This window comes from Aythya ferina, assembly GCF_964211825.1.
Source record: "Aythya ferina genome assembly, chromosome: 1".
Lineage (NCBI taxonomy): Eukaryota > Metazoa > Chordata > Aves > Anseriformes > Anatidae > Aythya > Aythya ferina.
The window spans coordinates 25,397,113-25,414,587 of record NC_140296.1 but is presented as its reverse complement, the minus strand read 5'-3'; the positions used below and the strand labels follow the sequence as shown (position 1 = coordinate 25,414,587).

The 17,475-nt window shown below is 40.7% G+C and overlaps 1 protein-coding gene across 1 annotated transcript in view; it reads left to right on the top strand.

Moving 5' to 3' along the window:
* The window catches only part of LOC311430374 (coiled-coil domain-containing protein 169-like), a 42,917-nt gene extending 35,572 nt beyond the window's left edge, over positions 1–7,345 (top strand). Inside the window, exon 8 of the mRNA XM_084506901.1 lies at positions 7,116–7,345. Within this exon, the coding sequence (XP_084363027.1) occupies positions 7,116–7,224 (109 nt within the window). The 3' untranslated portion in view covers positions 7,225–7,345. The remainder of the gene's footprint in view (positions 1–7,115) is intronic.
* The last annotated feature ends 10,130 nt before the right edge of the window (positions 7,346–17,475 follow it).

The window sequence follows — 17,475 nt, the reverse complement described above, 5'->3', positions numbered from 1 at the left end:
TGTGGGTGTTGCAGGGACTGTAACGCTGTCATGTTCTAGAGGTGTCTCCATCTCAAAGTGACAGGCATCACCGGTGAAAACCTGCAAATGAGTCAGTGCCTGCTAACTCAGAAAGACGACACAGGAAAATTGAATGAATGGTGGAAATGGTGTGTGCTTACTCTTATTGAACACCAAAGAAACGAGGCTCTCTGACTTTAATGGCTGGCCACCCAGCAAGAAGTAATACCCAGTTTTTTACAATGACATCCTGCGAGCTGTTAAGGCCATGGACTATTTCTGCAGCACAGTAGAGCCCGATCCCATTTATTTGTCACGTAAATTTCTACCAGTCTAGCCTAAATGAATTTCAGTGGTTAGTTAGTGAGTATTCTTCATTCTCCTGTCCTGAAAACTAAGCCTCTTCTCCATGGGCTGGAAGACCTTCCAATGGGTAGGACAGGCCAGCCCACCTTTGCAGTCAAAAGGACAGCCACATGTGGAAATACTTAGTCTCTTCTTCAGCATGCTGTGGGCAAAATTTTGAATAAATGGCTTTGAAATCTGTCATGTTCAGATGTCCAACTGTTGGAGGAAAGAGACCCTTTATCTTCCTTCCTTACTGGCTTGAGGACTGGACACAATATGCTATTTTGTCTTAGCTGAAATGAGTACAGAACATCTAATAGGACTGCATCATTGCCAAAACAGCTTTGGGTTAAAGAAGCGAGCCTGAACAAAACCATTGACTCTGCTGGGAATATTTTAAGTCTCTTCTTCACGAGTGGCTCTCCTGCTCTGCCATTCTCCATAACTTTTGAAGGAAAAAGATGAGATATTCAGTTCAGATTTCAGATCTCATCCAAACAGATGCAGTGACAGACGCTGCTTCTTGTCTCCCGATGTAAGACAAACACAAAAAAAATTAAAAGGCAGAATATTTGTATTGCAAAACTGATAGCAGCAAATGAGAAGTGGTAACAATAACATGTAAAGTGACTTCACTTTTTAAGTGGTTCTTCACTTGAAGAACCTTTAAAGTAAGAGTTTATGCCTTGTAGCTGAGCTATAGCTTATTTCAGTTTAAATTCTGCAGGCTTCTCAATCCAAGCAAAAGATCCACCCACAAGAAACAGCTTGCAGGCTCAGACCTTTAGCTGGAAGAGTGAGCTGACTACTGTCAGTTAGCTTGCCTGTGTATACCCTCCCTCCTCTCTTCCTAAAATAGCAATAGGTAGTTGAAAATTTATTTTCATGGGAGTGGGGAGGTGATAGGAATAATAAAATGAATTCATAAGCCTAGTTATGCGCGGTGAAATATATCTCCTGATTCTCATGTATATTAGCCATTCACATATGGTGTATGGCAGCAGAGCTCACAGTTAATGCCAGTCAAATGGATTTTGACATTTAAAGGTCAAGTAGCACCAGCATTCATTGAGAGAACATGATCAAAACAAAAATGATATGCAGAAGTGAGCCTGAGAAAGAGAAATTAAGAGAACGATGCTGTGATAGCTTGCCATTTTGCTTGTCAAGGGGTTTTGAAGATCAGTAAGGAAAGTTTCTTCTGTCATGTGCTATGGAATAAAGTTCTAAAAGTGATGTATAAGGACAAACCACTTGCCAAAAAATGGCTATGGCTCCTGTCAGTTAGAGATCAGACAGCAAATGCAGCTGCAAAGCAGAGGTAACAACAAAGAATTGTGTGGCACAGCTTTGCTTTTGCTGCCTTCTGCTTCCTTTAAAGAGCAGACTAGTGTGCTAACCTTACCAATGGTCCACACGTTCTCCCATCTCCTTCCTTCTCTTTTGTTCTTTGAAAATCATTATTTGTTTTCATCTGACATAATCTGGTAGTTTTAGGACAGCATGGTCATTGAGCAAGGAGAACCCAGCGAGCTGTACAGGGCCTCTTACTCAGCTTAAAACCCCCAGAGCTGTGATGGCAGAGGAGGCTTAGATACATCTCACTTGACACAGTGCTGTCATTTGTGCAACATAAGAGAATTGTATTTTTTTTTCTTAGCTCTTGTTGTTTTAGCACTTTTATAATAGCCATAGTCAGAGCAAAAGCCTTTGAGAAGAAATGTAAACATTTCTCTAAATTTGTTCTGTTACATAAGAACTGAAAGGTGGAACCAGCTTTTCCCTCATTCCAGAACAAAAATAGACCAAAAGTACAAATGAGAGATCAAACCCTAAACTTTACTTGAAATCCATTAGCAGTTAACACATAAGGCTGGTTTCTCAGCTTCCTGCTGTCCGTGCGCTTATGTCTGTAAGTCACTGCTTGACATCTACTTTTCTACAACCTCCAGCTCACCTGAGAATCTGCCTTTGACAAAGACTGTTCACATGAATCTTTAAGCAGGATTTTTAAAAGGCTGACATTTAGCTTGACGGGAAGAAGAATGGCATAACTGCAATGATAGTACACGCTCTTTTCCTCTCTACTTTTGGAAGGATGAAAGGAGAGGTCTGTCTTCTTTCAAGGCATTTTCAAATTTCCAGCAATGAGTTAGCAAGAAATGCATCCCTGTGAGCAAAACACCACAAGAACCCACTGCGATTTCTTACAATGCTGCTGTGTGAACCGGCAGTGCTGGTCTGAAACTTGGCCTCACTGTGGCACGGCAAAGAAGCAATGCACCTTAAAGAGTTTCAAATATGTAAGACTTCCAGGAGAAAAAATGATCACAGGGAAAGGTCTCTGATTGACAGATTTTGATCTGCCTCTGCATTATGTAGCATGAAAAATGAAGGATAAAGGATTTTCAATTTTCAAATATATTTTTAAAATCTATGCAAGTTGATTTGACTTGGAAAAAAAAAAAAAGGATCATACTGAATAGAGGGAAAAGCAATAAAATATATGGAAATGAAATAAAAGGGAAGCAACTGGCAGTTCTTCTGGATGGAAAGTGTTTACACTTATAAAAAATAGTGGACACGTTTTACTTTCTGATGCACTTCCTCCATTTTAAGACTTGTGCATGTTTCAGTTAAAGAAAATGTTGCCAATGACTAGTTAAGCCAATTGTTGTAGTGCATACTTTCTATGAACATTAGTTTTCAAGGAACATAACAGTTTTTGCCTATGAACTCCTCCGCGGTGGTACAAAGCTGTGGCACATGAGGTGAAATGGGATTTTGTTCCTGGGGAAGAGCTCCTGCTGCTTTCCTCCTGACAGAAGCAGCCAAGATGGTGAGTGTGGTGTTAATGCATTAAGCAGCACAGCTTGCTTTCAAGGGGAATAAGCATTCTTCTAATTATTTTAACTACAGAACAAATTAAGTTATTACCACAAGCAGCTGTTTGATCTCCTGTAGCAAATAAAAGGGAAAATTGATGTTATATTCAATGTTAAGGCACTATCTGGTTGTACAAGGTATATTCAAAGCTGGATTTCTGAGACACTCTGAATTCCTCCTAGGATGCTTTACAATATTGTACACCCTGCCTAAAAACACTTCCCTGTGCTTTACCAATTTTTATATATATATATATATATATATATTTACACTGCAGAAACATGTCAAAGCAATGAAAGGTCTTGTAGGAGGCACCTGTGCCTGGGCACCTGTCACCACCAGCCCTTGTCACGGCACAGAGTCATTCCTGGCAGATGCGGTCCTTCAGGACCTGTATCTCAGTCATTCCCCTTCTCTGCGGACTGTCAGTATGCCAGGTGTACATAACATGCACAAGAAGATGATCTTGGCATGTGCACAAACCATCCCTTGTCAAGAGTAATTTTTCTTATTGTTACAACAGCCTGAGTCACTGGTCTTCTGTGTGCTGCTTGTGTGCATACGGATGCCATTATAGAGGCAACAGCTATATGTAGAGTTATCTCAGATGCTCTCTGAGAGTCCCTTGGCACCCTGTTATGAGTTACCCGGAGGTATTCCTGCGAGCAACTCTGATAGTTGTGTATTTATGTGTGTGAGGAGCTTTGCTCTCCCGAAACCAGGGCCAGACTTCTGCTTTGGGGTCATCTATCACCTCCTCTAGCAGGCTGGAACACACACCAGAATACAGATTCCAGAAATTTAGTAGAAACAACCATGAAGAAGCCATTGAGGGAGATTTTTCCCTCATCCTAGCTGCCAGAGGAGTTATGTCCCAACGCAAGAGGTGGCATGAGACAGCAGCATCGTTGTCAAAGAAATGTGGGTATTTTGCAGCGCTCCTTCATGAGACAAACCAGATTTGACTTAAGCGACCTTTCATTTCTCATTCACGATCAAGCAGGAATAATCAAATTTAAAGACTCTTTGAGCACTGGTCGAGGCTGCCAGTTGTCCTGAGGATCTTGCTGGAGCCCTTGGCAGAGCTGGTTTAGAGGCAGTGGGTAGCTGTTGTTTCTTTACATGTTTCTTTACCTATCTTCACTTCCCTGTCAGGTCAGACAGCCAAATGAGCTCCCTGGGAACAGAGAAAGAGAAGCTGCTGTTAAAAAGACCACAAGTTACTCTTTCTTCTGGCGGTGGGCAAGTTCAGGTTGTTCTCATGCAGTCCTTCATGCCAGAATCCCATTTTCATCAGTGACTCTCTGAACTTCAGCCCTTGCTCCTGCTGAAGGAAGGCACTCTGTGAGTGAGTGCAGGATGACCGAGTTATCAGGAAAATGCCAAAATCTGAATGCTTGGGATGCACCGTACTCATCACTGGGGCTGGAGGGGGAATCAGTGTTTGGTTCGGGATGTGGAGGGGACATTAATGCACACTACCATGAGGCGTGCCATGCACTCAAAGGGGACTGTTTTCCTGGTCTGAATCTGGTGGTATCCAATTCTGGCTAGGTTTCTGCAGCACTGTGAGTAAGGAAGGAGAAAGACTGCCTGAGATGTGCATCTTGAAAGAGATTTTATTATTTTATTTTATTTTTTTAAAGTTTTCCAATACTTAGCAATTTATGCAGTTTATCACCCTATAAGGGACATGTTCAGTCCTCATTTTGGGAGCCTAGTCTTAAGATTCCCTCTCAAGACAATAAAGAAAGCAAGTTCTTCCTAGAAGCTGGTTTAATTTTGGGGCAAGCACATTTTTCACTAAAATTTTCCACTGACTTTTGACCATGAAGGAAACTCAGTTGAGAGCCTGAAGTTAATGGTCATAAACCTGTGTAAGGATACATGGAATTAAAAGGTATGTGGAAGGTAAAAGATATGGGGCAAGTATAGGCTGTGTAGATAGCTGGCAAGTAAGGGCATCTCTTCTGTGAGGGTATCTGGTTAATGGCTATTCAGCAAGAAAGATGTGAGAAGTAGTAAACCACACCCAGATACACAAACCCTAAGGAGGAGATAACAGTCAATCCCATAAACCAGAGAGCTCAGATCACTGTCTGAGGGGCCACTGCAGGAGCTGCTCAAATCCTTGAGGGGGTTCAACCAGGGCTTTGTAACAAATAAACTGTGGAGAGGAACAAGTTTACCATGGGTCACATGGCAAAGAGCAAACTTATTTGGGAGTATCGGAGAGGGGTTGTGGGATTGTGTAAAACTCATTATGGGATGCTTGAAGGGAATTGTGGAAAAGTGTGAGATATAAGTTGTTTGGGGGAAGGGACAAAGGTGAGGAGGGACCATAATGGATGTGGAAGGAACAGGCACGTGAAGATGAAAAGGAGGGGTGAATAAAAAGGGCCAGCTATGTATAAATAAGCTCCTGGTCTGGCGAAGCTGCACTCTGTCCTGCATTCTCTTTAAACACTGTTCCTATTTTCCTGTCTGAGGATGCTTTCAATTCTGCTTCTCTATGTATGTGTGCATGCGTGTGTGTGAGACACTTGTGAACTGGAAGCCAGAATGGGGTGAGAGGTCAGGGATCCAGCTACTGGTGAGATCACAGGGCTGGGCACCAGGTACTGGGAGCACAGGGGTCTGGGAGCTGGCTGCTGGAGGGACCACAGGCCCAGGTTTGTGACCGTGTCTGAGCGTGGGATCTGCTAGCAAACTTTGAGCCTAATTATCTGGCAAGGATCAGATCATTTGTACTGTTCATGTGGATGTGAAAGTTGTTTGTGGTGTCCCCAGTGTGTGTATATGTGTGCATAGCGGGGACACTGCTCAGCCTGGCTGCTGGCTGGCCCACAGGGCCAGGGCTGAAGCAGTCTGAGGTCCACCAGATACAGCTTCCATCCACTGACCACAACCTTGATGTCTACAGGTAGGAAATACACAGAAATGGACTCACACAGTAGATGAGGTAAGATAATGTTCTGCAGGGGCTGCACCATCCCCACTGGTATTTGTGCCACACTAGGGTGTGTATGGTAGGGACCTCAGCCATATAATCTAGTGTAGTGTTCTTCAGTTTGCTCTGACTTATTTAAAAACAGGAATTCAGTAGGATTAAAAATGAAATAAGCAAAAGTTAAAAAAAAAAAGCACACAAAACCTCTGATCTGAGGCAAAAGCTAGGCACAGAAATGCAAGCATTAGTAAGAAATAATGAGATCATTGAATTCTGCTTGTTCTGGTGCTGCCAGCAGTTCTTGTCATCTGAAAATACCTCGCCAGTACCTCTCAAGGACCTTCATTCTCCCTTTGCTCTCCTCAGGGAATATCTCTTCTTGCTGAGCTTTAAAGGGTCTTCTATCTTTCTCCAGTTAACATTTTGAAGCACCACATAACATGGTTTGAAATATGCATGTATGTATACAGAGATAATTTATCAGAAGAAAGCAAATATTGCCAACTTGATAAGTTAAATTCTTCAATATTATCATAGAATTGTGTTATCTTAAATGCCTAGCTATCTGGGCAGGATAAAATATTACCTTCTTTATTTTACTCAGTTTACATATGGCATTCCAAACTAAATGTAAACTGAGAGTCTGATAAAAGTTATACTGAGTTTTCATTAAAGCAAAGGCAACTAGGTGCCTAAGTTTTTGAAATACAAATTACTGTTCAGACAACTGTTTTTGTTTTTAGTGGAGGTTTATCGAAGCTAAGGAGCTCAGGACTTGTTTCTTGGCTTTTTTTTTTAATGTACTGAGTAAAAATGAAGTGTGTGGGTTTTCATCACCTTGATTATCATTGCTATCAGCAGGAGAAACTGCTGCAAGTAATAACAGTAATAGAACTATTTCCCTTTTTTTTTTTCTTTTTTTTTCCTCTAGGCAGAGCGTTGTCGATTTGAAGAGCAAATCGAAGAGTGAAACTCATGCCAATAAGAAGATTAAAGACTATTTAGACTGCCATCATTTGTGGACCATGGAGAACTTGTAACCAATATATTCTACTGCAATGCCTGCACAACTGGAATAAAAATGCTAGTAACGTCTTGCTTTCCTGAAGTAGCTTTAGCTACACATGCCTCCAGACAATAAATAAAGCTCTAAGTATCACAAGGTAGAACAAACCTCAGGCTCATAAATAAGACCGTCTGCTTTAGTAGGAAGATGCTGGATCTAAGAAGCTCAAAGTTTAAAAAAATAATTGAGATTTGTGCCTACATTTCCTGATAAAGTAAAATAATTTTACGTAGACGCTGTGTCAAAGCAAAATGGTGTATCTGAAGATAAACTAAAAAAATGTATCTGAGCTACTGTCCTTTTATTAGTTAAAAATACTTACCACATGGGGAGTACCAAAGGTTATTTGCCTATGTACTAAACTCACCAGTTTCATTATCCAGACATGACATAGTGGTAAGTAGAATGCAGCCCCGAAGGTTTGCAATGCTTCCAACAGCCATCTGAATGAAAAGTTGTTTTCATTGCTTTTATTTTCATTTTTCTTTTAATCTAAGAAAAAAACAAAATCAGTTCTTGTGGGGTTTAATTGGACTCAGGGATTTAAAGAACCTCAGGAACCTCATGAAGTGCAATAAAAGCAAATGCAAACTCCAGCTTCTGAAACAGGAAAAAACACCATGCACTAACACAGGCTGGGGGCCAGCAGCTGGAAATCAGCATTGCAGAGAAGGACAGTGGGGTCCTGGTAGAGAACAAGTCATCCAAAACCCAACAATGACCCTGTGTCAAAGAAGGCCAACAGCCTCCTGGGTTGGTCACCCAACCTGTCCAGGGATGCGATTCTTCCCATGAATTTGACACTTGTGAGACCATATCTAGAGAAATGTGTCCAGTTCTGGGTTCCCAGGCACAAGAAGAACATGGATATTCTGGACCCAGGGAAAAGAGGAATCCTGTAGGATGGAATTCATCACTTTCCCTACCACAGAATCACAGAACGGCCGAGGTTGGAAGGGACCTTTGAAGATCATCTAGTCCAAGCCCCATGCCAAGCAGGATCACCTAGAGCATGTTGCGCAGGATGGCATCCAGGCAGGTTTTGAGTATCTCCAGAGGAGACTCCACAACCACTCTGGGCAGCCTGTCGCAGTGCTCTGTCACCCTCACAGTAAAGAAGTGCCCCCTCATATTGAGCAGGAACCCCCTGTGCTTAAGTTTGTGCTCGTTGCCTTTTGTGCTGTCACTGGGCACAACTGAAAAGAGACCAGCTCCATCCTCTTGACACCCTCCCCTCAGATATTTATACGCATTGATGAGGTCTCCCCTCAGTCCTGAAAGTCAGTGCGGAGTCCAGGTGTCCACCATCTTCTTGTACAAAGCTTACCTTGCTCTCATTAAGGAGGGGTTTCTAGCTCTTCAGGTTTGGACTTTCTGAAGGAAACACAGTGGCCTACCCAGTTTGACTTATCCTGAAGAACTAACTCTACTGAAAATGTTCATTTCATAGCTCATTTCAGTTGATTCATTGCACAGTGGTAATCTAGCAACTCCAGTTCTTCTGGATTCTGGGGAATCCAGTGCTTCCCCAGTTCCAGCAGCTGTTGTCCTACTCTGGGCTTCTGTTCTGGGCTTAGCTCTTCAGCTTCTCTAAATCAGGATACCATCAGAAAAGCAATTTGATTACAGTGAAGGCAGACTATCTAGGCTTTTTTTCCCCTTCTTCCTTTAACTGCTGGGAAGTTTCACACACCAGTTCTGTGTGCGAAGACTCTGACATTTCCATGAGCTAATCAGAATATGCATAAGGATGCTCACAAGACTTTCTTCCCTTTACAAATGTTTGAATGACACAGTCACGTTGGGGAGTTTTACTCTAGGAAACAGAAAACAGTACCTGAAAAAGTAGTTTATTTCTCAAACCCTGAAATATTATTATAATTATTTTCTGTTTAAAAATAATCAAGAGGAATTCCTGCCGTTGTAGGGTGAAGCCAGCTGTTAATTATTTTCATTTTCTTCTCTATTCAACTATTCTTTCTGCATAATTAAAAATTCCTTCCCATCCAACAAGAAGTCTGTATTCCAGCTGAGTTTGAGTCTCCTAGAGGGAAAGGGTTTTTTTTGTTATTGCTGGTTTTTAGTCATCCCCTGCTGATCTCCTGTCGTCCAGTCAAAACAGAATGAATTTGCAAGAGGATTCCAGCAGCAGAAAAGTCTCTGAAGCTTTTCTGTAAAATAATGCATACAATGTGATGGAAAACAATTGAGCTCACAGTGCTGGAATATAAAATTATAGTAACAAACCAATAAACAGTTTGACACACTAAGCCCAATATTGATTTAAACCAATTTCATTTAGTTGTGCATTGACAAAGTGGGATGCATGTGCAATAAAGAGGCTAACTCAAATTATGAAAGCACATAGAATGACGCAAATCATGCAAAAGTTAAATGACTGACAAATATTTGGCCAGATTTAATCTGACTGCAGTGAAAGCTTTATGTGTTTTGTCTGAGAATATTGTGAAATGCCTAAGAGCAATCAGGTACCTAAAATGACTTAGTACCCAAATGAAGTATTTTGGGAAAAATACATTTCTTAACTAGTTTTACTCAGCAGACTGCCTGTGGACTGCCAGTGTGAGGAATTTGCATTTCTATGCACAGGTAGATACGTATTCTTTTAAAAGTCACTGAAATGGAAACTGAAGATAGTCTACAAATACATACAGCATTGTCACTATCGAATCCTGTCGAAATCAGCATGTAAGCTGGAAAAGCAGAGAAGACAATGTACGTTCTTGTTGGAATGCAGGATGGGAGGCATTGCTTGCATTTTAAAATCAGTTCAATTGAATTCATGAATAGAGTTCATTGGATACATATTTTTTATTCTTATTTTTTAAAGTATATAAACAAAGCAGTATGGCGATACCAGTCAGAGAAGTAAAGTGGGAGTTTCATATATACAACATGCTTGCTTATGCATCTATCATAAAATATGATATTTTCCAGGGAAAACATGGATGCAGTACTACTTAGTAAATTTATTCCTCATGACATTTTGATGTTGGGCTTTTGTTTGTTTGTTTGATCCTTTATTACTGCAATATTATTGATGTTTCCTACATGGAGTCCCTATCAGAAAACAGCATTAGTGGGATGATCTAAACAAACTGCTTCCGAATCAGCTGCCAATCTGAGAAAGCAGAAAGGACATATTCTCTATTATCTTATGTGTTACTGCGTGAGATATTTTATTCAAATGAAAAAGTTTGTTGTCTAGTTTATTTTGTATTATCTTGCTATCAACGGAGAAGATAGCTGAATACTTGTCCTCCCTCGCAAAGACTTTAACATACTTTTCATCCTTTTTTAAAGATCTGTGTGAAGAAAATGCTATACATAATTGCAGTTTGCTGGAAGATTTACTAAAAAATTAAGACTTGCGTGGTTTATGGCCAATTCAGACAACTAACTTGTTACATTAAATATTAATTTTTAATTGGTTTATACAGCCAAAGCATTTGGAATGCACATACGTCTTCCAAATGTTAATTAGTTGTCATACTATTTTTTCTGTCCCTGTTAGACTATAAGCTCCAAAGTGTATGTTACAGAGCCAAACACGCTCAGGGTATAAGACAAAAGCAACAGGTCAAATTCAGACTGATGAAGCTCAGCTAGGTTTCTGTATGTGGTTGAGTAAATTGTTACTGTCTAATACCTAAAATATATCCTTTAAAAATGCTATTCTGTTCATTTTCTTACAGATCTTGCTTTTCAAACGTGATCATTTTCTTCTCTCTGTGGGGATCTCATGAGCGTAGATCTGAGTTATTGGGAAAAAAAGCTCAGCTTTTTTTAAAAGAAAAACTAAAATGGAGGAATGCATGTTAATGGTTAAGAAATGCAGGGGTTCGGCTAATCTATGCTATAGCCTATCTGTATCCAAACCTGATAGCAATTGCACAAGGAGCTGTATCTTGAACCATCTAATTTGCACCATTGTCCTTTTTTTACAGTTCTGGATTAACCTGAAATAGAGTTATTTTGCTGGTGTCACATCTAGTCACAAGGCTGGAGGATGACTGCCATCATATACAATTTAGATCTTATTTTATCTACTTTGATCCTGAACCTTTCTTGACTTTGGGACTGCAATAGCCCCTGAAAGTGTTGAATAACCCAATAAAGAAACCTTTATCTGATTTTTGCCTATAGTGAAGCCCTGGCATTAACATTCCACTCTTATTTTTTTAAGTTATTCAAGCACAGCTTCATTTATTCTAGGATTTAATCTGCAGAAACCACATACTCAGGCAGTTCATAATAATATAACAGCTCACAAGGTGCTACTTAATGTGCAATTATTTTTGCCTTAAAACTGGAATATATGTAAATATTGTTTTTTTATACATATTGCTCGAACTATTGGAACTTTCTACTGAAACAAATCAGTTAGCTCTTGAAACTTTTTCCACTACCTAGAATACTGAAGACAGCAATTTTAGTTTTTAAAATAGATCTTTTAGTATAGGGCTCTAATAGTTTCTGAAGATTTTTGGGTAAGTAGAGACAAACTGCCATTTATAAAACAGATGATTTTTACTATCTGGTGGGGAGTTGTTCTGTTAAAATAGTCAACTAATATTTTAGGACCAACTTTTAATAAGATTACAGTTTTATTATACCAGGAAACATGAACATTTAAATGCTCCTGAACCTGAAGGATAATTTGTTTTGCTTATTTTTTTTATATATGACTGGGAAATACAGTATCTGATAATACAATCGGTTGTGCTTCTGTACCCATAGTGTGAAGGTGAAAGCATCTTGGTACTTTTTTTCTGTAATCCACCGTCTGTCTCTATGTGACCCTTGAATATACTGCTTCCTTCTTCTCAGGTCACAATGGTTTTCCTTTTGTTATTTTTCTCCTCACTGGAGGAGAACAAAAATCATAGAATCACAGAATGGCTTCACTTGGAAGGGACCTTGAAAACCATCCAGTTCCAGCCCCCCTACCATGAGCAGGGACACCTCCCAGCAGACCAGGTTGCCCAAAGCCCCATCCAGCCTGGCCTTTAGCACCTCCAGGGATGGGGCATCCACAGCTTCTCTGGGCAACCTGTGCCACTGCCTCGCCACTCTCTGAGTGAAGATTTTCTTCCTAATGTCTTATCTAAACCTCTCCTCTTTTAGTTCAAAGCCATTCCCCCTGGTCCTACCACTACACTCCCTGTCAAAGAGACCCTCTCCTACTTCCCTATACACCCCCATTAAGTACCAGAAGGCTGCTGTAAGGTCTCCCTGGAGCCTTCTCTTCCCCAGTTTAAACAAGCCCAACAGTCCAATGACTTCAAAGACCATCAGTCAGCTCTTTGGGTACATTATAGTTACTTATAATAAAACAGATGCCTTGTTGATCTGGGGAAACAGCGTTCAGTCATAAACTTTGTTTTGTTACATCCATCCTCATCCATCATCAAAGGATTCATATGCCAAAGGTCTCCTGCAGCCCTTGAAATGATAAAGAATTTTGCCACTGTTAGCAATGCACTGAATCAGGCTGAGATTTTCTTTAACACAAATGTGTAAACCTAAGATGAACAGCTAAGCACAGCTTTTCACAGCTCTGCAAACTTGGCTGTGCTTTAGTGAAGTCGAGTTCATTCACGAGGGCTGTTCTTACAGTTCTGAGCAGCAGATGCAACCTCTCCTATGTAATTACATTTTTTCTTCATTCCCTAGCATTTTTCTGAAAACTACAAAGAATGCACAGTATTTTGCATTATTTCTAAACAAAATACAACCCCACTAATATTAAAGGAAGAGATTTAAGCGAGTACTTAATTTTTTTGATTTCTATGTGGCTTAAGTGTGGACTTCAATTAGCTTATATGTAAATGTTTTCCTAAATCAAAATCCTGGTTTGTTTGATAAAAATTGCATTGCCTGTGCTGTAGTGCTCAGTTTAGGTCACCCACATTCAGGTCTCCTTTGGGGTGCACTCTTCATCTCACCCCTCTAATACTTGTTCCCTATTTGTCTTTTAGTGATTTAGAAACTGGTTCTTCATTTGCTTTCAGAAAGCAAACCTTTTTGTGATACAGACTCCCCACCTAAGTAATCTTCCCATCAGTAGATAAAGATGAAACACCAACATCTACATTTAGTGATGAAGATGTTTCAAGACTAAGTAAAATTGATTTTTTTATATAATGAATGTATTCAGCAGTAATATTAATTTGCAGATGTCATTAATCTGACACATTTTTGATGCTACAGTTAAGATTAAACTTGAAACATAAAGACGTATCTCCTCCTTTCAAAACCAGTCTTAGAAAGAAAGCAATCAGAAAAGTTCCCTAGAAGATAGTTCATAGCAAGCAGTAATGCAAATTGCACAGAAACCCCTAACAATAACTTGTGGGTTGAAACTCTCAGTTTCTACCTGTTTTTTTTTGGCTTTTATTTGGTCTAATGAAACAATTTTCAGAGCTTGTCATCAGTGTTTTTATTTTATTGTCTGATGACCCGTGTCTGCACGGAAGGCTGCAGAGACCCTTTGAGCCTGCCATCAAGGATACAGAGGAGTCCTGGACTGATGTATTCCACCTGGATGGTAGAGATAAGAGAGGCAGTTAGGCAATTCCTACAGACCAGAGAGGTACAGCAGGGTGATGGACAAACTGAAGGAGTAAAGCTTCATGAGGACAGAGGTTGGAAACTAACCTGAGCAGGTGCTGTCTGTCACTGCTTAAAACAGACCTGCCATCACAATTCTGTATGGAGTCCTTCAGCTGCAGACTGTGTCACCAGAAGGGTACAGGGCTTGCCTTCTACTTGGCATGACAAACAGTCACATTCCCCTTGCTGAAACCTGAGCATTTTGTTTCCTCAGTGTTTGCCAAGCACTTGAAGAAGGGAGGCAGAGATGGATGTGCAGACATGCCCTCTTATTTCCCGTTATCACACTACTAATTTCCACAGCCTACTCCTCTGATTCACAACTAAAGGTAGTTTCTAATTGTTTGTATAGCAGAAACGTTAATTTTGTAAATGCCTTAATACTGTACACATAACCCAATAATTGCAAGATTAAGAATTTGATCGTAGTCTATACTGGGGTTAAGAAGAAAAGGGGTATTTTACACCCAGTGGCCCATTGTTTTCTCCCTCAACATTTAAGGAGTATTTATATGTCATCTGTATTAGTCTCATGTAAGGGGCCACCACCTTGCCTTCTCTTTGGGCACTGTACTGATTCATAAAATAAATGGTGGGCTTTTCTTTAACAATGCTAAGATAGAAAGGATATGTGTGCAAGTGTTGCACAAATCACACCATGGTAAACATTTTTCGAATTAAAAACTGAGAAATCAATGGGCTGTGCCTCTCAAAGAGCCGGTATGTAATGCATTAAAGGTTTAAACCTGGCTTTCTGAGAGCTTAGCCTGGAATAGGCTAAATTCCCTTTAAGGATATCTGCCATGTATTTCTCTCTCTCTCTCTCTCTTTTTTTTTTTTTTTTTTTTTTTTTTTTTAAGCAAGGCAATTTGGTTTCCTGCAGGTTAGCTCATTCTTTTACACCAGGAATAAAAATTATATATATATATATATATATATATATATATATATAAGATACAGGTAACAGTGGATGGAGAGGGGAGAGGGTAGCATATACAATATAAGGGGTCTGTACAAATACTAAAATGTTAATTTCCTTTGTCCAATTCTGCAGTCTCTATGATGTGGGTACATGGGTGTATGTATATATCCTTTTCTTTTCCTGTTTGTCTCTGATTATCACTGACTCTCCTCAAAATGTATCATCTTATATCTGGTTTGTAGGCAGTACCTCGCCTTTCCTCTTGGTAGTTATACAACCATTCTCCCCCTCAGTTTTCCACACAGCAGCCTGTTTCTCAGATTCTTCCTCTCAGCTCCCACATGGCAATCATCCCTCTCTGCTATAGAGGTATGCAGTCCCTCTGTTCTCAGAATATACACTTACCTCGCTTTTTTTTTTTTTTTTTTTTTTTTTTTTTAACTTAGGAACATGCCCATTCTGCTTTTGTTCTACTGGATTCTGCTCATGGGAAAATGTGCTGTACCTAAGGGAAAGTAGCCAGTAATTAAAGCTATATTATCTTACTATAAAACAATCAGCTACATTATTTGTTTAGGGTATCATCACAAAATCTTGCTCTACTTACAGTTTGGAAGATGTACCACACTTTATTGCTTTCAGTTGGCACACTGTGGAATATAAGTGGGACTGACCAAACCTGGGCAGCAATTAGCGCCCTTTAAAACCCGTAATCACAATCTTCATTTTATCTTCCACATTAACTGCGAGAGCATATGATAGCAAATCTATATAAGAGCACATATTCCCGCTGATGATACCGGTGACTGTACCTGCATATTGTCATTAGACACGGTGATGGCACTGTAAAATGCAGCACACTTTTTGGAGATCTGTCATTACCTTGTTTCTTCTTTTGCTTCATCCAGCTTTGTGCTCGTTTTATCCTTTCTCACCCAGAAGCTTTGTGCTTCCTGTTTAATTTGTGAATGAGGACGTCTGAACAACACAACCTCTGCAGGGGGCTCAGGAAAATCTCTGTTGCAACATGTTGTTTCCTGCAGCTTTCATGGCTTCTTACACAGACAGAACTAGAGAAAAAATGCTGGATCTAGGGCAAGTCTTCCTGGCTTTGCACTATCCAGCATGTTTCAGTGGGGAAGCTGAAGGACTTCACCTAGGCTGGTGGTATGGTCAGCCATAAAGAAGAAATTCCTGTTTAATGGGAAAGGAGGAAGAATATTTTTTTTTTACCCCAGGTGCTCAGGTATTTCTTACTATGGAGCTCAGCCTTCATTTGTTCATGGACACTTCAACTACTGACTTTTATCAGTATTATTTTATCTTATAAGCCTGTCAAAAGCACAGATTTTGCTCTGAATACATTTTTCAAAACTATTCACACACCTCAAAAGTAATTATTATTCTGATTATTATTATGATTATTGCTTTCTTTCTAATCCACCTGCATTTGTTCTGCAATATGAAGAAACACAAGAAGACAACAAGTTTTCTGCTATGGTTATGGGTGTTTGGGGAATGTGCTGGGCTGCCCAAGGAACATTCTGAACATGCAGGAACTGCATGAAGGGAGGTTTCTTGACAGACTCTGCATTAGCCAAGGCAGAGGTTTTCTGCCTTGATTGCAAAACTCAGAAAATCCAGTGAGGCTGAATATGAGCCAGCAGTGTGCTCAGGTGGCCAAGAAGGCCAACAGCATCCTGGCTTGTATCAGAAACAGTGTGACCAGCAGGGCTAGGGAGGTGATTGTCCCCCTGTACTCGGCTCTGGTGAGGCCGCACCTCAAGTACTGTGTTCAGTTTTGGGCCCCTCGCTACAAGAAGGACATCGAGGTGCTTGAGCGGGTCCAGAGAAGGGAGACGAAGCTGGTGAGGGGCCTGGAGAACAAGTCCTACGAGGAGCGGCTGAGGGAGCTGGGCTTGTTCAGCCTGGAGAAGAGGAGGCTCAGGGGCGACCTTATCGCTCTCTATAGGTACCTCAAGGGAGGCTGTAGCGAGGTGGGGGTTGGCCTGTTCTCCCACGTGCCTGGTGACAGGACGAGGGGGAATGGGCTTAAGTTGAGCCAGGGGAGTTTTAGGTTGGATCTTAGGAAGAACTTCTTTACTGAAAGGGTTGTTAGGCATTGGAACAGGCTGCCCAGGGCAGTGGTGGAGTCACCATCCCTGGAAGTCTTTAAAAGACGTTTAGATGTAGAGCTTAGGGATATGGTTTAGTGGGGACTGCTAGTGTTAGGTCAGAGATTGGACTTGATGATCTTGAGGTCTCTTCCAACCTAGAAATTCTGTGATTCTGTGATTCTGTGATTAATTCAAAATTAGTTCCTCTAAAGTATGGAGCAAGTGCCAGCAACCTGAGCACTTAAACACCATGGTCTGAATAGTGATATGGGTTAGTGAGGGACTGGTTAGTGTTAGGTCAGAGGTTGGACTAGGTGATCTTGGAGGTCTCTCCCAACCTAGATGATTCTGTGATTCTGTGAGTTATCGGCATGTTTTTGGGAGTTCCCATCTCAGCACCCAACCCTCAGCACCCAACCTCCCCCAGAGGCTCTTCCGATTCTGGCTGATCACAGCCAGCCTGCACCTCTTGGTGAGCAAGCCACAGCCATCAGCTGCCTCCTGATGTACCTCATTTGCACCCACCAGCAAACCAAGTTGGAGAAAAGAA